Source organism: Hypanus sabinus, chromosome 2 (assembly GCF_030144855.1).
Source record: "Hypanus sabinus isolate sHypSab1 chromosome 2, sHypSab1.hap1, whole genome shotgun sequence".
NCBI lineage: Eukaryota > Metazoa > Chordata > Chondrichthyes > Myliobatiformes > Dasyatidae > Hypanus > Hypanus sabinus.
In genome coordinates, this window is record NC_082707.1 from 164126713 (window position 1) to 164151614 (window position 24902).

The 24902-nt window shown below is 41.8% G+C and overlaps 1 protein-coding gene across 1 annotated transcript in view; it reads left to right on the forward strand.

Annotated features, from left to right (window-relative positions):
• The first annotated feature begins 2011 nt into the window (after positions 1 to 2011).
• The window catches only part of LOC132386122 (transmembrane protein 179-like), a 36535-nt gene continuing 13644 nt past the window's right edge, over positions 2012 to 24902 (forward strand). The window contains exons 1-3 of the mRNA XM_059958419.1: positions 2012 to 2382; positions 18337 to 18474; positions 18682 to 18760. Coding sequence (XP_059814402.1) covers positions 2081 to 2382; positions 18337 to 18474; positions 18682 to 18760 — 519 coding nt within the window. The 5' untranslated portion in view covers positions 2012 to 2080. The remainder of the gene's footprint in view (positions 2383 to 18336; positions 18475 to 18681; positions 18761 to 24902) is intronic.

Sequence of the window (24902 nt, forward strand, 5' to 3'; positions counted from 1 at the left end):
TCACCAACCTCCTCTTTGGGATCTTATCAAAAACCTGATCAAAATCCATATACACCACCTCTGTTGGTTCTTTCTCATTTTCTCCGCTGGAGATGTGCTCAACTATTTCACTAAATTGGTCAAATATATTAATTATTTTCTAAGTGTCCTGAGATAACATCCTTTATAACAGATTCCAATGTTTTCTCAACTACAGATATCAGGCCTACAGGTCAGTGGTTTGCAGTTTTCTCCCTCATCTTTCTTACCACAGTTAAAGAAAAATGAAAAAAAAAATTATGTAAAATGAATAGAAGGTACTGTCATTAGCTCAGGTATGACAGAGCTGGAGAAATTGGGAGATACAGTGAAGTCTTTACAGGGCTGAATGAGTTGTAGTCCAGATTGCTATGGGGCGCTAAGGGTTTTTAACGGATATTAGTTGCTAGCCTATTTAGTAAACCCAAGTTGAATAGGTTCCAAGACAGATCATTTGTCGGATCATATCTGCATGTAGATTTAAATTAAAGTCATCAAAGCCTTTATAATCTTAACTTCTGTACTCAACCCCTTTCTATTGAAGGCTCATGTATCACTTGGTTTCCTGATTGGTTTTACTGGTGGGTTTACATTTTTTAAATCAATCAGCACATCAAAATCTCTCTGTACATGATCTTAAATGGGGTTTTCACTGCTTGAAAGCATTGTGTTTGTTCCTGGTACAGTTTGGTGATCTGTATAGATTATGGCTCATGATTAGCTCATGGTTTACTCTGGAATAGCAAATGGTTCAGGACAGTTTCAGATTTATTCTAGTTTAGCCCCAGGTTCAATTCTGGCTGGTCCCAATTGTTTTAGAATTGTCTCTCATATGCCCCTCACCCCCAGGCACATTAGCATCATCTCAGCATGGCTCTACAATAACCCTAAGAAGAATGCAGCCATGGTCTAGATGGCTACATGTGCTCTGCAGGATGGTTGGTGATTCAGGACCACCTGATGTCACACAGTCAAAAACTGTCTTGATGCACAGGACAGTCACTCTCAATGTTAGTGTTTTCATTTTTATGAATATGTACTGTTACTGAATATGCTGTCCTTGAATAGTAATCACCAAACTTAATATTGAGGCTCAGCAAGCAAATTTTAAGGCACATAGAATGTTGGCTTTTATTGCTAGATGAGTAAGGTGATTTACTCCAATCATACTTTGACCTGGTAAGACTATGTCTAGAATATTTGGTACAGGTCTGTCCTCGCTACTCCAGGAAGATTCTTGGGTTGGAGGACTTGTCGTATGAGAATGTGCAGACCAGGTCTACACTCCCTTGAGCTTAGAAGGAAGTGAGATGATGTCTTTGAAAAGTACATCATTTTTATAGGGCTTTACAAGATTGATATTTTCCTTGTGTTAGGGTATCTGGAACCAGGAATTACTGTCTTAAAACAACGAAATGGTTGTTTAGCTGAGAAGAAATTTCTTCACCCGGAAGATGTTGAATCATTGGATATGGGCTGTGGCGGCTCATTGGCTGACTATATTCAAGGTTGATACATGTTTAGATGTTAGGCACACCGGGAATATGTGGTTAAGGCCAGAAAATGGGGCTGCGCTAAGAGATCAGACTTGAAATGCCCGCTCCTACTTCTATTTCTTGTGTGTATGTATGGTTCATGATCACTGTGAGATGGTCTCTAGTTTAAACCTGGTCCGAACTTTCCCCAGGATGACTGCAATCTGTGTAGTCTAGTATTCTCTTTGCTCCAGGAGCACTCAAATTCACTCCGGAAACCTGCTCCAAGCTATCACGATCATAGGTTCACTCCAAGATAGTAGCTCTCCGGGTCGGCTCCATCATTGCTCCTGAGTTCACTCTAGGGATGCCGCAGCTTCACCTTAGGGTGCTCTCGGTTACATTCCAGCGTGGCTGCAGCTTCACCCCAGGGTGCCTCCAGCTCCATTACAGGAAAGCTCCCGCTTCGCTCAGCTCGCCTCCCGTTGCCTTCCAGCGATGCTCCGGGACGGGACGGCTCCAGACGTCAGAGAACCGGTTCGCGCAGGCGCCGCTCGGCTGCTCTGCAAGCTGCTTCGTCCTGAGAAATGGGGCTGAATAATTTTTTATTCTGTCAGTGCATCCTGTACTTCCTTGCTTTTCTGTTTGGTTTCACGGCGCTGGTGCCGCTGTCGGAGAACGGCAGCGATTTCGGGGGGAAATGCCTGCTCTTCACCCGCGGGATGTGGCAGAATGAGAACATGACGGTGGAAAAGCAACGCTTCGTGGTGGAGGAATGGGGCCCGGAGTCCGCCTGTCAGTTCACCACCTTCATCGGCCTCTTCACCGTCCTCTTCTCCGCCATCCAGGCATGGAGGCTCCTCTTCTACCTTTGCAAAGGATACGACGAGTAAGTCACTTAGCCCCAATTGATGCTGATCCTTACTGAATCTCTCCTCCAGTTCAACCTCATTCCCAGCTTGTGAATCCCCATTCCCATTTGAGCACAGCGCCCACTGAAATCCTCGGCTGCTGTTGCCCACCTTCATGGACTACATCCCCACGTTCCACCAAATCCCGCACCTCATCAGGATTCAGCTTTCCCGCGGAACCCCAGTTAAACATTCCTCACTACATCCACTTGCCCTTAGATTATGACCAGCTACCTCTCTCGACACCCCACTGAGTCCCATCGCCCTGAACAAAAACACCTACTAAATCTCATCTACTTAATGGTGTCCTCCATTCACTATCGGAACACATCACAAAGAATCAATCAGTCACTGAACCTATCGCATTGAATTCCATCAATAACTGTATCCTTTTCCCTGCAACCTCATTCCCACTGAACTCTGTCAACCTGTAGAACCAATGCTTATTGAACACCATAACCTTATTTATGCAACCACACCATGAAACTCATTGCCAATAAGCCAGCTTTACTTGTTAATTCCATTTCACTGTATCAGCTCATCTTGTGAACCCCACTGAACTCCATGTGCTGTTGAAATTCTATGCACATCTCCTGAACTCCATTCTGAATAAATTGCATGTTCATTGAATTAATCCATTCATTAAACCTCACCCCTCACTGAATCACATGACCATTGAAGCCTGTCACTATGGATCACATCACCTGCTGATCCTCACACCCATAGACCCATTCCCTCTGAGCAGCCCCAGTGAATTCCATTATCCTCCCAACTATATTCCCTTTGAATTCCATCCCTGCTGATCTTTATCCCCACTCAACTCTATTAAACATTGAGTCTTCCCTCTAAATCCTGTTCTGTGAATCTCTGCTGACTGAACATCATCCATCATTGAGTCAAACCCTTCAAGCACCACTCCGTCCATCATTTATCCACTGACCTTTATGTTCACAGAGTCTCTGGCATCCTACACACCATACCCATTGCATCCCAAACCAAAAAAAAATCTAAAGAAGCCAATCCCTAGTTTCTTCCTATATATCTTTGGGCATGTTGAGTGTTGAGGCAATTTTGGACCTTTTCTCTAATTTTCAGTTTAAACCTTTTTTGTAAAGTCAGACATGCAGAGTTCTGGAATCTGCAGTGAAACGTAGCATGCAATGGGTTGCATTTAAACAGTAAAAAAAATATAAAAATCAAAATGTAAACATTCATATTTCAGAATTGTATTGCCCTCCCCAATTAGAGCAAGGCAGTCATTCAGCTATTTGGCCCATTTTGCTTGTGTGATTGATCCTATCCTTCACTTCACAGCTCCTAGGCTGGCATGTTAAAAACCAGTCAGGTCTCATCCAGGTTATATAGTACAGCACAGGCCCTTTAGTCCATTATTTGTGGCAACATTTTAACCTATTCCAGTACCAATCTAACTATTCCTTCTCACATAGCCATCCATTTTTCTTCCATCCATGTGGCTACCTAAACGTCTCTGAAATGGCCCTAATGTATTTGCCTGGTTCCATGCACTCACTGTGGATAGACTCTCTGACATCCCTTCTCTACTTTTCTCCAATGAACCTTAAAATTATGCCCCCTTGTGTTACCTGTTGATGCTTTGGGGAGAAAAGTGGAGGCTGTCCACTCTGTCTATGCATGGAAAGCATTTGCAGCTTTGACTCGGGGAGTGGCCTTGTCGAGGGAAGTGCCTTGTGAGAAAAGTATGAGTCTTTGGCTCGAGAGCCTTCGGCGAGGAGGCTGAGGGAGGAGACTATGCCACAGTTGGAGAGGGTGAGAGGTGGTGAAGAGATGACAGGTAAACTGATTCAGTGTGATGCTTGCCTGATGTGGGAGGTCAGGGATACTGCTGGTGCCTCCGGCTGCTACAACTGTGATAAGTGTGTCCAGGTTCAGTTTTTGAAGGACTGTGTTGGGGCACTGGAGAGGCAACTGGATGACCTCATGTTCATCCGAGAAAACGAGAGATTACTGGACAGGACCTACAGCGAGATTGTAACACTGAGGTTACCGGAGGAGAGAATGGGGTCGACAGTGAGGAAGGGATGGATGCTTGAAGTACAGGAGACCCCGGGGGATGTGCCACTTGAAACCAGGTTCACCCTCTTGGAAGCTGTCGGGACAGAAGACACTGCCAGTCTTAGAGGCGGACAGGTCTGCAAGTCAAAAATTGGTACTGAAGCAAAGCCGAAGAGACAGACGTCAGGCAGAGCCGTGGTAGAAGGGGACTCCATAGTGAGAGGTACAGAAAGGGGTTTCTGCGGCAACAGGCAGGTTTTAAGGATGGTGTGTTGCCTCCCTGGTGTCAGGATCCAGGACGTCACGGAGCAATTGCAGAGCATCCTCAAGGGTGAAGGTGAACAGCCGGAAGTGGTAGTGCATGTCGGCACAAATGACATCGGGAAGAAGAGGAAAGAAATTCTGCAGCGTGACTTCAGAGAACTCTGAAGAAGGCTGAAAAGCAGGATCTCCAGGGTGGTTATCTCCGGTTTGCTTCCAGTTCCTCGTGCTAGTGAGGGCAGGAACAGGGAGATATGGGATCTCAATGTGTGGCTGAGGAGCTGGTGCGGCAAGAAGGGTTTTAGATTCTTAGACCACTGGGATCTGTTTTGGGGTAAGGATGAATTGTACAAAAGGGACAGGTTGCACCTTAACAGGTGGGGTACCAGCATTCTGGCAGGCAGGTTTGCCACTGCTAGGTGGGTGTATTTAAACTAATAAGTGGGGGGGAGGAGACAAACTGGAAATATAAGGATGGAGTTAAAGGGAAAGAGAGAATTAGAAAAGTTAAGAAAGACAACAGAATTGATGGGGCAGAAAGCTCAGGAAGGGATTGGAGAGTATGGCCAAGTGCGATAGGGATCGATGTGAGAAGCGAGGAGAGTAATGGATTAAAAGTATTATATATGAATGCACGAAGTATAAGAAATAAAGTGGATGAGCTTGAAGCTCAGTTGGAAGTTGGTAAGTATGATGTTGTAGGAATAACAGATACATGGCTGCAAGAGGACCAGAGCTGGGAAATGAATATTCAAGGGTATACATCCTATTGAAAGGACAGACAGGTGGGCAGAGGGGGTGAGGTGGCTCTGCTGGTGAGGAATGAAATTCAGTCCCTTGCGACGGGTGACATAGAATCAGGAGATGTAGAGTCAGTATGGATAGAACTGAAAAATTGTAAGGGCAAAAAGACCCTAATGGGAGATATCTACAGGCCCCCAAATAGTAGCCTGGATATAGGGTGCAAGTTGAATCAAGAGCTAAAATTAGCATGTTGCAAAGGTAATACTACAGTTGTAATGGGGGATTTCAACATGAAGGTAGACTTGGAAAATCAGGTTGGTACTGGACCCCAAGAAAGGAGTGCCTCCAAGATGGATTCTTAGAGCAGCTTGTACTGGAGCTTACCAGTGAGAAGGCAATTCTGGATCTAGTATTGTGTAATGAACCGGATTTGATAAAGGAACTCAAGGTAAAGGATCCATTATCATATTATGGTAGTGACCATAATAAATTTTAATCTACAATTTGAGAGGGAGAAGGGAAAATCTGAAATGTCAGTATTACAGTTGAACAAAGCGGACTATGGAGCCATGAGGGAGGAGCTGGCCAGAGTTGACTGGAAGGATACCCTCGCAGGGATGTCAGTGGAACAACAATGGCAGGTATTTCTGGGAATAATTCAGAAGGTGCAGGATCAGTTCATTCCAAAGAGGAAGAAAGATTCTGGGGAGTAGGGGGAGACCGTGGCTGACAAGTGAAGTCAAGGACAGTATAAAAATAAAAGAGAAGAAGTATAACATAGCAAAGATGAGTGGGAAGCCAGAGGATTGGGAAACTTTTAAAGAGCAACAGAAGATTACTAAAAAGGCAATACGGGGAGAAAAGATGAGGTACGAAGGTAAGCTAGCCAAGAATATAAAGGAGGATAGTAAAAGCTTCTTTAGGTATGAAGAGAAAAAAATTAGTTAAGGCCAAAGTTGGGCCCTTGAAAGAAGAAACAGGTGAATTTATTATGGGGAACAAGGAAATAGAAGATGATTTGAACAGGTACTTTGGATCTGCCTTCAATAGGGAGGACACAGACAATCTCCCAGATGTAATAGTGGCCAGAGGACCTAGGGTAACGGAGGGACTGAAGGAAATTCACATTAGGCAGAAAATGGTGTTGGGTAGACTGATGGGACTGAAGGCTGATAATCCCTAAGGCCTGATGGTCTGCATCCCAGGGTACATAAGGAGGTGGCTCTAGAAATCGTGGCAGCATTGGTAATCATTTTCAAATGTTCCATAGATTCAGGATCAGTTCCTGAGGACTGGAAGATAGTTAATGTTATCCCACTTTTTAAGAAAGGAGGGAGAGAGAAACCAGGTAATTATAGACCAGTTAGCCTGACATCAGTGGTGGGGAAGATTCTGGAGTTAATTATAAAAGATGAAATAACGGCACATTTGGATAGCAGTAACAGGATCGGTCCAAGTCAGCATGGATTTATGAAGGGGAAATCATGCTTGACTAATCTTATGGAATTTTTTTGAGGATGTAACTATGAAAATGGATAATGAAGAGCCAGTGGATGTAGTGTACCTGGACTTTCAGAAAGCCTTTGATAAGGTCCCACATAGGAGATTAGTGGGCTAAATTAAAGCACGTGGTATTGGGGGTAGGGTACTCACATGGTTAGAAAATTGGTTGGCAGACAAGAAACAAAGAGTAGGGATTAACAGGTCCTTTTCAGAATGTCAGGCTGTGACTAGTGGGGTACCACAAGGTTCGGTACTTGAACCGCAGCTGTTTACAATATACATTAATGATTTAGATGAAGGGATTAAAAGTAACATTAGCAAATTTGCAGATGACACAAAGCTGGGTAGTAGTGTGAAATATGAGGAGGATGCTAGCAGAATGCAGGGTGACTTGGACAGGTTGGTTGAGTGGGCAGATGCATGGCAGATGCAGTTTAATGTAGATAAATGTGAGGTTATCCAGTTTGGTGGCAAGACCAGGAAGGCAGATTATTATCTGAATGGTGTCAAGTTAGGAAAAGGGGAAGTACAATGAGATCTTGACGTCCTTGTTCATCAGTCACTGAAAGTAAGCATGCAGGTACAGCAGGCAGTGAAGAAATCTAATGGCATGTTGGCCTTCATAACAAGGGGAGTTGAGTATAGGAGCAAAGAGGTCCTTCTGCAGTTGTGCAAGGCCCTGGTGAGACCACACCTGGAGTATTGTGTTCAGTTTTGGTCTCCAAATTTGAGGAAGGACGTTCTTGCTATTGAGGGAGTGTAGCATAGGTTCACGAGGTTAATTCCCGGGATGGCGGGACTGTCATACATTGAAAGATTGGAGTGACTGGGCTTGTATACACTGGAATTTAGAAGGATGAGAGGGGATCTGATTGAGACATATAAGATTATTAAGGGATTAGACACGCTAGAGGCAGGAAAAATGTTCCCGATGTTGGGGGAGTCCAGAACCAGAGGCCACAGATTAAGAATAAGGGGTAGGCCATTTTGAACAGATTAGAGGAAAAACTTTTTCACCCAGAGAGTTGTGGATCTATGGAATGCTCTGCCTCAGAAGGCGGTAGAGACCAATTCTCTGGATGCTTTCAAGAAAGAGTTAGATAGAACTCTTAAAGATAGCGGAGTCAAGGGATATGGGGAGAAGGCAGGAACGGGGTACTGATTGTGGATGATCAGCCATGATCACATTGAGTGGTGGTGCTGGCTCGAAGGGCCGAATGGCCTACTCCAGCACCTATTGTCTATTGTATTGTCTATGCCTCTTATACACCTCTATCAAGTCACCTCTCATCCTTCTTCGTTTCAAAGAGAAAAACCCTAGCTCACTCAATATTTCCTCATAAAGCATGCTCTTTAATCTAGCAGTGTCATAGAAAATATCCTCTGCCCCACCCCCCAAAGATTCTACATCCTTCCTATCAGGAAGCGACCAAAACTGAACACAATACTCCAAGTGTTTACTGACTGTAACATTACTTCATGATTCTAGAACTCAGTGCTCCGACTAATGAAGGGCAACACATCATATGCGTTCTTAACCACGCTCTCAACTTGTGTGGAAATTCTGAGGGATCTGTGGATGTACTCTGCCTTCAAGTTTGAACTTCCAAAGTAAATAATTTCACACTTCTCCAGATTGATCTCCATCTGCCTCTTCTTAGCTCAGCTCTGTATCCAATCAATGTCCCATTGTAACCTACAACAACCTCTCACCATTTACAACACCACTGAGCTTTGTGTCATCTACAAACTTACTAACTTATGCTTAGATCAGGGGTCGGCAACCTTTACCACTGAAAGAGCCATCTGGACCCGTTTCCCACAGAAAAGAAAACACTGGGAGCCACAAAACCCGTTTGACATTTAAAATGAAGTAACACTGCATACAACGTTTTTTTTTGCCTTTATGCTATGTATAAACAAACTATAATGTGTTGCATTTATGAAATCGATGAACTCCTGCAGAGAAAACAAAACTACATTTCTGCATGCAACAAAAACATTTTGAACTCCGAAAAAAAGATGTTGAGTTGAAGGTTACTCCATAGTTAGCCTACCTTGGATCAAAAAATTAAAAGAAATCGTGCACTGGCGGGTGTCAGGCATTAGCAGTGGTGACGTATATTAATAGCGATAAAAAACACGTAGTGGTGTGCTACACGCAGTGCTAAAATAACGACACGGAGTCGGTAAACTGCAGTCAAAGATAAGTTTATTCGAACTAAACAGCCTTGCTTTTAAGCCTCCCTCAACCACCCCCCCCCCCCCCCCCGTGGGCGCGGATGCTCCAAAAGACACGTACTCACAAACCCCCGAGGTTATCTCCCTTAGCCGGAACGCTGGCTAATTGTGAGCCGGTTCAGATGTGCCAGGAAATGGGTCACCACAACGTTTTATTTAGATTGTACAAGATCACCATAATCTTCAAATTTAGAATTACATTTCAAAAACTAACGAACTAACATAAAATACATTTTAATTAAATACTCATCATTTATTTTCCAAAGCCTCAGGGAGCCGCAGCACAGAGATGAAAGACTCGCATGCGGCTCCGGAGCCGCGGGTTGCCGAACCCTGGCTTAGATGGATTGAATGCTTCCTGACTTTCTGAATGACTCTACCATGGGTAACGTGGCTAATTCAAGGGAACATAACTTTAAGGTGTTGGGAAGAAAGTATAATGCAATCTGAGATAAAGCTTTAAGGTTTTTTGAAGGCAAGAGCAAGGATCTTATTTGATGTCATTGCTTTTTTTGCAGTTGTTCAAAATATTTGTTTTGCATTCGTACTTAATTGGGAGATGAACACGACTTCTTTTAGAAGTGAGACAAAATAATGATGAGGTCATGGACCCTTTACAGAGGAGGGTGATTTAGCTGTCTTGAGGCAAATTAAGGTGGATAAATCCCAGGGCCTGGAATGGTATTCTTTATGACCCTCTTAGATGCAAGTGCAGAAATTTGCAGGGGTCCTAGCAGAGATATTTAAAATGCCTTTAGCCACAGGTGAAGTGCGGGGAGGACTGGAGGATAACAAATGTTGTTCTGTTGTTTAAGACCTGCTCTGAGAACAGGGAATTACTGGCTGGTGAGCCTGACATTGGTGGTGGGAAATGCTAAGGGATTGGATATGAGTATTTGGATAGACATGGACTAAAGTCAGCATGGCTTTGTGTGTGTTAAATCGTGTCTAACCAATCTTGTAATTTTTTCAGGATGTTACCAGAAAAGCTGATGAAGCAAGGACATTATCTGTATGAACTTTAGCAAGGCCTTTGACAAGGTCCCGAATGGGAGTTTGATCAGGGTGGTTAATTTGCTTGGCACTCGAGATGAGGTAGTAACTTGGATTAGACATTGGCTTTGTGGGAAAAGCCAGAGAGTGGTAATAGCTGGTTGCCCCTCTGTCTGGAGGTCTGTAACTAGTGGTGTGTCACAGGGATCAGTCGTGGGTTTGTTGCTGTTTGTCTTCTATATCAATGATGTGGGTGATAGTGTGATAAACTGGATCTGCAAATTTGCAGATGATACCAAGACTGGGGGTGTAGTAGACAGCAAGAATGACCATCAAAGCTTGCACTGGGATCTAGACCAGCTGGAAAAATAGGCTGAAAATGGCGGATGGAATTTAATGTGGAGAAGTGTGAGGTGTTGCACTTCAGAAGGACAAATCAGGTTACGACTTACACTGTTCATGGTTGAACACTGAGGAGTGCAGAGGAACAGAGGGATCTGGGATTACAGATCCACAATTTCTTTAAAGTACTATTACAGGTAGATAGGGTTGTAAAGAAAGCATTTGGCACAATGGCCTTTATAAATCAAAGTTTTGAGTATAGGAGTTGAGATGTTGAAGTGGTATAATACATTGGTGAGGCCTAATGTTAAGCATTGTGTGCAGTTTTAATCACCTACCTCCAGGAAGGATGTCAATAAGATTAAAAGAGTGCAAGGATGTACAAGGATGTTGCCAGGACTTGATAGGGAAATGTTGAAAAGGTTAGGAATTTATTCACAAGAGCATAGGATGATGACAGGAGATTTGATAGAGGTATATAAAACTATGAGGGGTAAAGACAGGGTAAATGTAAGTGGCTTTTTCCACTAAGGTTGGGTGAGAGCAGAACGAAGGGTTATGAGCTAAGGGTGAAAGGTGAATTGTTTAACCGGAACATGTGGAACTTCTTAACTCAGAGGGTTTTGAGATTATGGATTAAGCAGCCAGTGGAAGTGGTGAATGTGGGTTCAATTTCAATATTTAAAAGAAATTTGGATATGTACCTGGATGGGTGCGATATGGAGGGCTATGGTCCAATTGCAGGTCAATGGGACTAGGCAGGTTAATAGATTTGCATGAACTGGTTGGACCGAATTGGCTGTGTCTGCATTCTACTGTTCTATGACTGTACAGGGAGTATGTCAGAGGCTGTTTTTTTACACAGGAATGATAGGTCGTGGAACGTGCTGCTGGAGTTATGGTAGAGGCAGATACATTAGGGACATTGAAAAGTCTCTTTGATAGGCACATACTCGAAAGAAATATGGAGAGCTGTGTAGGAGGGAAGGGTTATATTGATCTTGGTATGGGTTAAAAATTTGGCACAACTGAGTCAAAGGCTTGTACTATGCTGTAATGTTCCATGTCCTTCCTCCTCTTAGATGTTTGACTTCTCTTGTCAACCATGGTTCCCTCAACCTGCCATCCTTTCCCTGCCTCCATACAACAAATCCCATGCAAGTGATCCCTAAATATCCTTTACATTTCCCTGACTACATCTGTTCATAAAATTCATTTATTATTATCAAAGTATACAATTCTGAAATTCTTCTTTTCTGGGTGGCCATGAAACCAAGAAAAAAATGTAGCATGATAATCCATCTGGGCACACTTTACAAATTCTGTTCTATTTAAACCTTTTGCATTCCGGTCAGTATTGGGGAAGTTGAAGTCACCCATGACAACAACTGTGTTATTTTCCAAAATCTGCAAACTAATCTGTTCCTCAGTGCCTCTTTTGCTATTGGTGAGTCTGGATTGGTGGGTCTATTGACAGCTCAATAGGGTGATTGCTCCCTTTCTGTTTATAACTTCCACTCATACTGACCCAGTAGATAACCCCTCCATACATTCTCCCCCTTCTGCAGCTGTGATGCAATTTCTGATTTTAAATGTTGTGATATTTCTGCCTCCAACACCATTCCTGGCTGTGAATACACCCAACATTTCTTCAGTAAAAAAAAATGTTAACATCCTCAATATCAAAGCCCCTTAGATTTTTGGCCTTTGCTGAGGAGTGCAGGTTCTCTCTATTCCTTCTTCTAGGCCTTTGATTTTATACATCTTGATGAAATCCCAACTCAAACTCTTCTATTGTCAAGAAAACAGCGTCGAAAAATCCAATATTTCATAGAATCAGACTATTACAACAAGGAAAAAGGCCTTTCAGCTCAACTCAGTCTTACTAACCAAGGTATCCATTTAAGCTAGTCTAATCTGTTTACATTTGTCTCATATCCCCAAAACTTTCTTAAACATCTACTTGGCGAAATGTCTTTTAAATGCTGTTACTCTTCCTGTCTTAACCACATTCTCTGATAATTGGCTCCATATACTGTACATCATATCCTCTGTGAGAAGGAAGTTACCCCATAGGTCTCTTTTAAATCTTTCTCTTCCCATCTTAAATCTATGCGCTTTAGTTTTAGGTTCCTTTTACTTGGGAAAGTAACTGTGTGCATTCAGGCTATCAATGCCCCTTATGATTTTATAGGGGCTTGTAAAAGTATTCAGCCTCCAACCGTTTGTTCACATAAATGAGTATTACAACCAGGGATGTTGATCGCTTAACTGAGAATTTTTATTTGTGAATCACGTACTCCTTTTTTCACAGTAGAGCCCAAAAATCAAGTAAAATTGTAAAGCATGAAAAATTAAATATTAAAAAATTGAAATGTCACCAGTTCAAAAGTATTCATCCTCTTTTGCACAATACTTAGTTGAACCACCTCTCACAGCTATTACAGCCAATAGTCTTTTTGGTAAGTCTCTATTAGCTTTGCACAATGTGATGGAGCAAGATTTGCCCATTACTCCTTGTAAAGTTGGTCCAAGTTGTGCCAGGTTAGTTGGGCAGCGGTGGTGGACAGCAACCTTGAAGACTTGCCAGAGATGTTTAAGTGGATTAAGGTCAGGAGTCTGTCTGGGCCATTCAATGTCATCAATTTTCTCCATTTGAAGCCACGGCATGATTGCTCTGGCAATGTGCTCTGGGTCGTTATCCTACTGAAAGATGAAGTTCCTCCTCGTTTGAAGATTGCTGGCAGAGACTAGCAGGTTTTTATCCAAGGTCTCTCTGTATTTAACGCCATTCTACTTCCCATCAATCCTGATCAGATTTCCATTTCCTGCTACTGAAGAAGGTCCCCATAGCACGATGCTACCGCCACCATACTTCACAGTAGGGACGGTGTTGCCTGGCTGATGTACAGTATTAGATTTATGCCACACGTACCGCTTAGTGTTGAGGCCAAAAAGTTCCACTTTAGTCTCATCTGACCATAAGACCTTCATCCACATCTTTACAGTATCTTCTAAGTGATGCTTTGCATAGTTTATGGGCAAGGCTATTTTCTTTTTAGTCCGGACTTCTTCCTTGCCAATTTTCAATAAATACTCTTTTTTATGCAAGGCCTTAGAGTTTGTAGAGCTATGAACTTTATTTCCAGTTGCAGCTGCTGACTTCAGCAGCTCACTCAGAGTGATTGTTGGTGTCTCAGTATTCTCTCCAACAAGCACTTCTAACATTCCTCTCCAGCTACTAATTTTAAAGGGGCAGCCCAACCTCGGCTGTGTGCCTGTGGTTTCATATTTTTTCCACTTTTAAACAGTGTACTGCTCTGAACTCTGAGGTATGTAGAGTGCCTTTCCTCCACTTTTTCCACAATGAACTGCACTGAGCTCCAAGGTATGTTCAGTGCCTTTAAGATAGTCTTGTACCTTTCCCCAGATTTGTGCTTCTCTATTATCATTTCCCTGACTTGTCTCGAATGCGCTTGTCTTCACTTTGGAAGGTCTGCTGAAAATCTACCATACTGTCAGTCCTTACAGAAGGATGGGGTATTTGTTCTTATGAATTTATTGAAAATAGATGATCCACCAATTTTCTACATTAACAAATTGAGTGAGTTGGTAAGGTAGTATAAAGTATTACATGTGAGGAAAGTTAGTGTTGTAATTACAAAGGGGATCGATGCCTTTTCAGCATTACAATTTTGGTTTTAATTTTTAGTTAATTGTCAACAGATTTTGGAATTTCTCTTTTGATTTGACATGATGCATAGTGTTTTGTAGAATAACTCAAAAATCCTATTCAATATTTTTTAAATTTAGAAAATGACACAGTAAAATGTGAAAATATTTGTGGGAGCTGAGTACTTTCTTATGACACTGCATATATCTCTATACAGTCACACCTCGGCCTTGTAGTCTTCAAAAGATAAAGTCCTAGCTTGGCCAACTCAGGCTCTTTAGTTCTGCCAACATTCTCAGAAATCTTCTTTGCACTCTTTCCAGCTTAATGATCCATCAGACTGATTAATTCATGCTGACGCAGTTGTATTTCTAAGCTATATCGACTGTTCTGTTGTACGTACTATTTATTACAAATTACTATAAATTGCATATTGATGGAGACATAAAGATTTTTACTCTTTATGTATGTGAAGGATATAAGAAGTTAAGTCAATTCAATTCAATTCAATTCAGTGATATCTTTCCTAATAACAGAGTAACCAAAGCTGTACATGGTATTCCAAGTGTGGCCTCACCAATGTTTTGTACTCTTAAATAAACTTCTCCAGGTGTGGCAACATCTCTGTAAATCTCTTATGCCCTTCACTGGTGCTGGCATATCGAACTTGTAATGCAGTGACAGAACAGTAACACAGTTATTTAACTCTGACTTGAAATAAGTACCCCAGGAGTACAGCTATAGTTGGATGCAAACTACAAACAATCCGCCCTCTGAACTGCCAAGAACCACCTAATCCAACTGTGGACTCAGTTGTCAACCTGGAATTCAAGCAGGTCCCCAAGAATGTGTCAATGGCCCTCGTCCAGTAGCACCTAAGTCCACAATGACTTAGGATTTTGGGAGGTTTGTGATGAAACATATCAACTTCAGCCTGACAGAGTGCTTTAGATCCACTCCAATTTGCCTGCTGGAGTAAAGGTCCATAGTAGATGCCATGTGATTGGCTCCTCACTCAACCCTGGCACATTTGGGCAGCAAAGTTGCATACATCTAGATGTTCTTTATTGAATGCAGCTCAGCTTTCAATACCATTATCCCCTCAAAACTAGTCAATAAGTTCCTAGACCTTAGCCTCAATACCTCCTTGTGCAATTGAATCCTTGATTTCCTTTTTTGTAGACCCTAATCATTTTGGATTGGCAACAACATCTTCAAAACCTCCATCAGCACAGGTGCACCACGAGGCTGTGTCTTAGCCGCCTGCTCTACTCTCTTTACTTTGTGGCTCAGCACAGCTCTAATGCCATAGTCAAGTTTGCTGATGAAGCACTGTTGTAAGCCAAATGGCAATTAATCAGCATATAGAGGGAGATTGAAAATCTGGCTGAGTGGTGCCATAGCAACAACTATTTACTCAATGTCAGCAAGTCCAGGGAGCTGATTATTGATTCAGGAGAAGGAAACCTCTGGTCCTGGAGCCTGTCCTCATCAGAGGATCAGAGGTGGGGAGGGTCAGCTGACTTCTAAATATTATTAATTCAGAGGACTGTCCTGGGCTCAACAAGTAAGTGCAATTACAAAGAAAGCAAGGCAGTGCATCTACTTTCTTAGGAATTTGTGAAGGTGCGACATGACATCTAAAACTTTGATAAACCTCTGTAATTGTGTAGTGGAAAGTATATGGACTGGCTGCATCACAGCCTGGTGTGAAAATGGAAAATCCTACAGAAGGTAGTGGATATGTCTCAGTCCATCAAAGATAAAGACCTCTCCACCATTGAACACAACTACGTGAAATGCTGTCATGGGAAAGCAGCATCCATCACCTAGGATCCCCCAGCACTCAGGACATGCTCTCTTCTCACTGCTGCCATCAGGAAGAAGGTACAGGAGCCTCAGAACTCAAACCAGCAGGTTCAGGAACAGTTATTACCCCTCAACCATCGGGCTGTTGAACCAAAAGATATAATATCACTCAACTTCACTTAAAATGTTCCCACAACCAATGGGCTCACTTTCAAGGACTCTTCATCTCATGTTCTTGATACTTAGTCCTTAATTATTTATTATTATTTCTTTCTTTATGTATTTGCACAGATTATTGTTTTTACTACACTGGTTGAACACCAAAGTTGGTGTGGTCTTTGATTGATTCCATAATGGTTATTATTCTATGGATATATTGAGTGTGTCTGCATGAAAATGAATCTCAGGGTTGTATATGGTGATATATGTACTTTGATAATAAACTAATTTTGAACTTTGGATAACTTTAGTGTAAGATGGATGCATTTTAGCCTGGTTCCTTTTTGCACATGCTAGGCCTTGCCCAATAAAGGTAATTAGCCATTTGCCTGATTAATCACTTTGGAGGTGGACCCCAGGTTATGCTAGTAATTCTAGTGTTCTGTCGCACGACCTAAACAGAAGTGCAGCCATGTTCTGAATCCCCAGACTGCAGATGATGCCTATAGCCCTGCAGGAGCCAGGCATATTGCTGGGCTCCCATCCATTTGTTCATATGCACAAGCTGTACGTAAGCTGAGAGTTCGTAAGCTGGGGTGGACCTGCATTTATCTGCCCTGTTACATTCTAAAGTTAACAAATGTGCACTCTGTGTCTCCCCAGTGATTTTCAGTACCTCAGCACTTATTCCTTGTCTTGTTTCCCTTTCCCAAATGACACTTCTCTAGAATGAATTCCTTTTGTCACATTCTTGCTATTGTAACTATTGATACCTTCCTGCAGCGCTATCTCTACTTCCTACTTCACTCTAAGTTTTCTGTCAGCTTCAAACTTCACAACCATGGCCCCTAAATTACGTCTAACTGATTGGTGTATGGTGTGTGGAGTAAGGGGCCAAGAACTCCACTACCAATGTCTTGTAGTCACAAAAATCCCCATCAACTTCTGTCCTTAATTTTCTGACATCGATTTTAAATCCATCTTTTGTTTCCTTCTGATCCCACAACTGTTTACTTTTCTGATCTGCAGTATCTTCTCTACTACCTTGCCCCAATCCATGTACATGTAGTCCCCAAATTACGAATGTCTGACTTACGGACAACTTGTACTTACGAACCGAGGAAGGAGAATGCCGTCCATTTTAAGTCGTTGCTGTTGACAGTGTGTTTGGTGTATAACTTTGTATTTGGCTTAAATTTTTCTTAGCAAGATTCACCCTGCCCCTGCCCCCCCCACCCTCATTCCATTCGGCTGGTGGCACAGTGAGATCAGCACAGGGTACGAAAACGGAGGTTCCCAAGTTCGATCCATTGATAGACCGCTCCTGTGCCTGGTTGATGTCGATCCAGTGACTCCCGTACCATTCGTGCCGGGTTGATGTCGAGCTCGTAACTTGACCTCGTAAAAAAACCACTCCCACTTCCAGTTTAAATTCCCACGCAGAATATTGTGGAGGATCAAATACCCAAACCCAGCACAGCCCCCACTTGTCCCATTTAACCTGTCTCAGTACAGTGGACTTTAGGACCTGGGGAAATCAGTGCGGTGGTCCTTAGGACCCAGCGGACTTCCAGAGCCGGCGGAGCTCGGGACCCGCCACCCGCAGTGTTTCTGTTCGATTGACTGGAAGCGATTGCGATTGAAAATAAAGTGGAAATAATAAAGTGTTTGGAAAGAGGTGAAACGCCATCGGTCATCAGAAAAGCATTAGGCTACAGTCGGTCTATGATCAGAACAATTTTAAAGGATAAAGTGAGAATAATGGAGCATGTGAAAGGCTCTGCCCCAATGAAGGCTACAATTATTACTAAGCAACGCAGTGGTTTAATTATTGGAATACATATGTTTCTTAAGGTGAAATATATACTAAACCAAACGTTTAACTAACTGATGCTAAATAATACCGGGTGTACTTACATACAAATCCAACTTAAAGATGGACTCAGGAACGGAACTCGTTCGTAACCCGGGGACTGCCTGTACTCAAAATCAAAAACACTGCTTTGAGATTGATACTTTATTGCAGAATGGAGGTTACTTTATATCAATAGCCTACCATCATATTAGATGCAACTCTGGTGTGACATTGTGAGGAACCATTGATAATAGCACTTATTAGACAACTCATTAACTGAGTGGTTACTGATGTACTTGTTTTTCACCACTGTTACAGCACTTTCTTTGCAACATTCCTGAATCTATTGGTCAGTACCTTTGTGGTTTTCCTCATCTTTGTGGCAAGCACTCTTGTCACTGTTGGCTTCAACATGTGGTGTGATGCAATTACAGAGAATGGAAGAATGCCCAACAGGTATGCAATTATAGGAAATTGCCACTGTTTTTTGAATTTAATCTGAAAACCATTTAATTACTAGTGGTACTTGCCTACATTATAAGAGATACATTATAAGATATAGTGAAGACATTTAGTACCAAAATTATCTTTCTAACTACAAAGTAGTAACTATTTGCATGACTGGTTGAGCTATGTAAATGACCGCAGTGTTTTTGTCTACAGTTGTGAGGAATTGCAGGATATTGATCTGGAACTGCATTTGGATAATTCTTCTTTCTACAACCAATTTTCAATTATCCAGGTAAATCTTTGGAAATATTTCATTTTTAGACACAGTGAAAGGCATAATTACCAAATTAGATCCAGTTAAATTGAAACTTTAATAAGTGACTCAGACAGTTTGTAATCTAATTTCTTTCTTTGACATTTTAATGTAAATTATGCTGACATAAATATTTCAGTAAAGATCAGTTAGCTTGATAACTGCCCATTCCAGAATGTAATTAGTTGTAAGCTCCTAAAGTTAGCTCTTGAACTCCAGGTTTGTTGCTGGGAGACATTCCATTGTAGGCCATATATCAGATGTCTTATAGTCCTATATAATTTAATTCCTTTGCTCTTTCTAATAATATCCTTATATTATTTGCAGTGTTTTATACATTAGATGTAGTGTCAATTTCAAGAAACTTTTATAAAGAGTTTTGTGTTCTCCTGCTCTCTTGAGTCTTGGCAATTTTAACCAATTAAAGAGGTTCTACCCAAACACAGTCAGACAAGTACAAAGGAAGATTATCTTCTATGGTTACTGAGAGAAGAGGGATCTGAAAAAAAGGAAGGCTATTTTAAAATAGAGTTATTCCTGAACTGAGAGTTAACATATGTCACAAAGCAGAGGACTTGGGACCTATGGGATACTGGCTTTCCAGCTGTGATCAGTGACAGCAAAACACAGATGTTAGTTGAGTGACCTTACTCTGAATTGGCACTCTCATTTAGTTAAACCTAGGATCAAGAAAAAATAGCAACATCTGAAGTATTCCTTAAGGAGAGTGAGATTTTTTTTAGCAACAATTTAATGTCTACCATCTGCTGATAAGTCTGTTTTCATGTACCTGCTATATACCATCTATATAATCCACAAAGCATAACTCCTCTGTTTTGCTAACTTCAGTTGTAACAGCTTTTTGCAGATGACCTGTTCTCCAGCTAAGCGTTAACAAACTCCATAGCTAACAGAAACAATTCAGCAAAGTTACAGTATTTACATTTATTATTTGGAAAATATGTGGAGAAGGTTTTGCTGGAACCTGAATAGAATTTCTGGTGTAGGTTTCAAACATAAATGATGGAGAAAGTTGTTACTCCAAATAACAATTGAACAGATTACAGATAAACTGAAGATCTAATTCTAGGCACATGGTGGACAAAATCCAATAACTACTGAGATTGCCACCATATTGAGAGAAGAGTCTGGCATTTTTATGCTATCCTAAAAGATAGCCTGTCATCAGGAATTGTCAAAGTTTTTAAACCTCAGTAGTAGGCCTCCGTTAGTCTCGAAAGACCATGGATTTGTACCTTGGAAAGTTTCCAGGGCACAAGCCTGGGCAAGTTTTTTTTATATGGAAAATGGCAGTTGCCTAAGCTGCAAGTCTCTCCTCTCCACGCCACCGATGTTGTGCAAGGGAAGGGCATTAGGACCCATACAGCATGGCACCAGTGTCATCGCAAAGCAATGTGTGGTTAAGTGCCTTGCTCAAGGACACACACACAGCCTCAGCCAAGGTTCGAACTAGCTACCTTCAGATCACTAGACAAACGCCTTAACCACTTGGCCACGCGGCAACACTAATGACCTACAATGGAGACATATAAGACTATAAGAAATGTTACAAGCCATGATGAAGTACCATTAACTATAGTATCCTACTGGTTACCACTGCTAATTATGTTACACGGCTTTCTTAACTCTTAATTGTAACTTTCACTAAAATGTAATTAGCTCTAACTCAGATCCTGGATCAGATAAGAAATTGGTTCCTGTCTGTACAAGTTGAGGGGACCTGTCTGCAGTTTGCTTGTAAGTTTCCAAGGTCAATGTCTTCAGAAGGTTGTTGTGATGGAGAACTTATCAGCATTTGCTAAAGTTCATACTGAAGTTCCTCAGAAAACTTCAAATGCTCCAAGGAGAAAGTAGGGTACAGAAATTCTTTGTTTAATCTCATATTTTTGAGATAAAACTATCTTTTCCTTACAATTGCTCTCATCCCTGTTGGGATGAGCCTTTACATATAATGCATCACACTTTACAGTTTCCACTACCTGCAATGAAACTCAACAATCAGACACATCTTTGTTTCCCTTTCCTTTCAGCATTTCTGAGACTGTTTCATGCATCTCAAGACTAGCATTCCATCTCTACCAGCCATTCACCTTCAAATAGTACTTTATTATGCAAGCTCAGGTGATGCAACACCTAGCCTTGTGCTTCTTCCCTTCCTACCCTCTCTGCAACTTTAATCTAAGTTAGTTTCTCTCATTCTCCATTTGGACAAGGGGTTATTGATCTGAAACCTATTTCTACCAATTTTGTCTAACTTCCTGTGTTTTCTACTTTTATTACACACTTTAAAACTTATAGCCTTATTGTCATTTAAAGATTGCTTTAGTAAGGTCCCATTGTTCCTCATGGCAAGCTGGGGTAGAATTTGTTGGTGCACGTTAGTGTCATCAGCAATTACTGGTCTCGGAATAAGTATACACTTCGCACATTTACTTCTTACAACCATATAATAATTACAGCACAAAAACAGGCCATCTCGGCCTTTCTAGTCTGTGCCGAATGCTTACTCTCACCTAGTCCCACCGACCTGCACTCAGCCCATAACCCTCCATTCCTTTCCTGTCCATATACCTATCCAATTTCTTTTTAAATGACAATATCGAACCTGCCTCTACCACTTCTACTGGAAGCTTGCTCCACACAGCTACCACTCTCTAAGTAAAGAAATTCCCCGTTACCCCTAAACTTTTGCCCCTTAACTCTCAACTCATGTCATCTTGTTTGAATTTCCTCTACTCTCAATGGAAAAAAACTAACCACGTCAACTCTATTTATCCCCCTCATAATTTAAAATACCTCTATCAAGTCCCCCTTCAACCTTCTACGTTCCAAAGAACAAAGACCTAACTTGTTCAACCTCTCTCTGTAACTTAGGTGCTGAAACCCAGGTAACATTCTAGTAAATCTCTTAATCATACTTTATTTTACTTGTGCACAAGGAGAACAGCATGGGCCCTGTCACCATCTTGCTCTGAAGCCAGGACAGAAAAATGATATTTTTTAATACAGATCTGGCTTATCAGTTACAGATATTTGATAAACTGTATATGTTTGAATTCCTTACTTGTAAGGCTGATAGCTATTTACAATAGAAGTACTAGAAGTCAATAAAAACTACAAGCGGACAACCAATATACTTTGAAATTAGTAAAGCAATTTTCCCGTAGTTGTTGGGTGTGTGTCACATCCTTCCATTATATTCCTATCCTGTCTGTCTCTGCACCACTTACTTTCTAAAGGGAGGCTATGCTCTTCAAGGACCTTTCTCGGCAAGGTCTCATGTCAGAGGCCCCATTTGTTTGGGTTGATTACACGCTGCTGCAGTTATCATAAACATGATAAATTCTGCAGATGCTGAAAATCCAAAGCAACATACACAAAATGCTGGAGGAACTCAGCAGGACAGGTGGCATCTAGGGAAATGAATAAACAGTCAACGTTTCAGGCTGAGACCCTTCTTCAGGACTGAAAAGGAAGGTGGGGAGAGAGGAAAATGGCTGGCTGGAAGGTAATAGGTGAGGCCAGGTGTGTGGGGAAAAGTCAAAGGCTGGAGATGGGGGAATCTGATAGGAGAGGAAGGTGGACCATAGGGAAAGGGGAGGAGGAGGGGTCCCAGAAGGAAGTGATAGGCAGGTGAGAAGAAGAAAAGGTCAGTGTGGGGATTGGAGGAGAGGAGTGGGGAATTGCTCTCCCAGACGGTGAAATCAATATTCATGCCATCAGGTTTGAGGTTACCCAGGCAGAATATAGGTGTTGCTCCTGCACCCAGAGGGTGGCATCATCTTGGCACAAGACGAGGCCATGGACGAACCCACCAGACCAGGAATGAGAATCGGAATTAAAATGTTTGGAAGTCACATGGAAACAGTCTGTTTGAAATGCTGAAAGGGAAGTGAATGAAGATATGTCTGATTGTGAAGTTTGATTGCAGGTAGTGGAAGCTGCAAAGAATGATGCATCATATGTGAAGATAATAAAGATAATGGCTGAATGTGGGGAGGTAATAACTGTGTACATGTAAAAGAAACAAGTTTATCTTGCAAACGATTGAGTTTTTTGAGGAGGTGATGAACAAACTTACTTTATTGATCCCGAGGGAAATTGGGTTGAATGAAGATGAATAATGAGAGTAGAAGAGTGAATATTATCTAACCAGACTGTAGTAATGCATTCAACTAGGTATCTCAAGATAAGATGATCCAGAAAATTAAGCCAAGTCAGTTCCGTGGTAACTTGGAAGATTAGGTTCAAAACAGACTTGACCATGAAAGAATGAATATACTTGTGGAGGGCTTTTACTCTGACTGGAGGTCTGTGACCAGCAGTATCTTGCAAGGGCCAGTACTAGGACCTTTATTTGGATGAAACTGTACATAGTCTGGTAAGTAAGTTTGCAGATGGCACAAAATATTGGTGGAATTTTGAATAGTAAGGAAGGTTATAAAAAGATACAGCAGGATATAGATCAGTTTGACAGATGAGCAAAGAAACGGCTGATGAGGTTTAATCCAGAGAAGTTGCAGATGTTGCTCTTTGGGAGATTAAGTGGAGCAGGACCTCAGGAATGTTAAATGTACTGAAGGATCTTGGGGTTCAAGCCCTTAGCTCTCTGTTGTGACTCCAGAGAATTATGCTTAAGAAGGCATATGATGTATTTTTCCTTCATCACTAGAGTATTGAGAAGTCGTCTAACAGCTGTATAAAACTTTGATTAGGCTATGCTTGGAGTATTTTGTATCATTCTGATGACCAGGTTACAGGATGGAGCTGGAGTTGTTGGGAGTGTACAAAAAAGTTTCACCAGGAAGTAGCCTGGATTAGAGTATCAATTTAAAGAGAAGTTGAACAAACTTGGATGGATGTTGAGGGGTTACCTGACAGAATTTTTTTGTTTGCTTTAATTTAGAGCATGTAATAGGCCCGCGAGCCCACGCCACCCAGCTATACCATGTGATCAATTAACATACTTATACATACGTGTTTGGAATGTGGGAGGAAACTACAGCACCTGAAGAACACCCATGCCATCGAGGGGAGAAATTGCAAACTCCTTACAGACAGCGGCAGGAATTGAACCCAGGTCACAGGCACTGTATTAGCCTTAAGCTAACTGTTACATTACCATGTGGCTTTAGAAGTAAATGAAATCATTCAAGGGGTTGATAAGGTAGATAGAGTATTTTTCCCAGGACATATATGTGAAATATTCTGGGGACTAAGTTAAAGGTGGGGGTGGGGGGGAGGAGTTTAGAGGAGACTTGTGAGGCAAGTTCCCTATGTGCTGTGGGAGAGTGGCAGAAGCAAATAGAATAGCAAAATTTAAGAAGCATTTGGACAGACATATGAACAGGCAGGAGATGGAGGATTTGACCATGCGCAAGTAGATGTAATTAGTTTAAATTGGTGTCATGTTCAGCATAGACATTATGGGCTGAATGGCCTATTCCTGTGTGGTACTTTTTTATTTTTATGTTCTATCCTTCCTAACCAATTGACTTCCAGCAAAGTTACAGACAGTTCCCTCTGGAACTCTCCTTCACCCTACCTTTGGCCTCACCAGCTTTTATCTATTTGGCGGCATATCCAGAAACTATGGAATGGAGTTTCCCAGGAACTAGCTCTCAATCTCTGCTGCCTTTTTCTGTCACCTCCAATATTTATGTATGTGTATTTTCAGCCTTGAACAAACCACAAGCTGTCCTTTTAAATATTGAGGCATCTTTAATTCCCCACAATAAGATCCATATCATTGTAACATACTCCATCCCTCTGCCCAATTAACAGCGTTTTTTGAATCAGACTATACTCATCCCTATCATACTATTCAACCTTCAAGGTGACATTCTAATCTCATTTATCTTCTATTACTCATATCCACATCTATAGCCATTAATCTGCCTAGATTCATTGACCTGCACCTGGACAGTAGCCTTCCCTATACCACCCCCATCCTTTCTCTTGTGTGTTGAAATCAAACCTGCACCCACCAATTGTGCTGGCAGCTTGTTCAAAACTCTCACCACCCTCTGAATGCAGAAGCTCCCCTAATATTCCCCTTAAACTTTTCTGTGTTCACCCTTAACCTACGACCTCTAGTTGT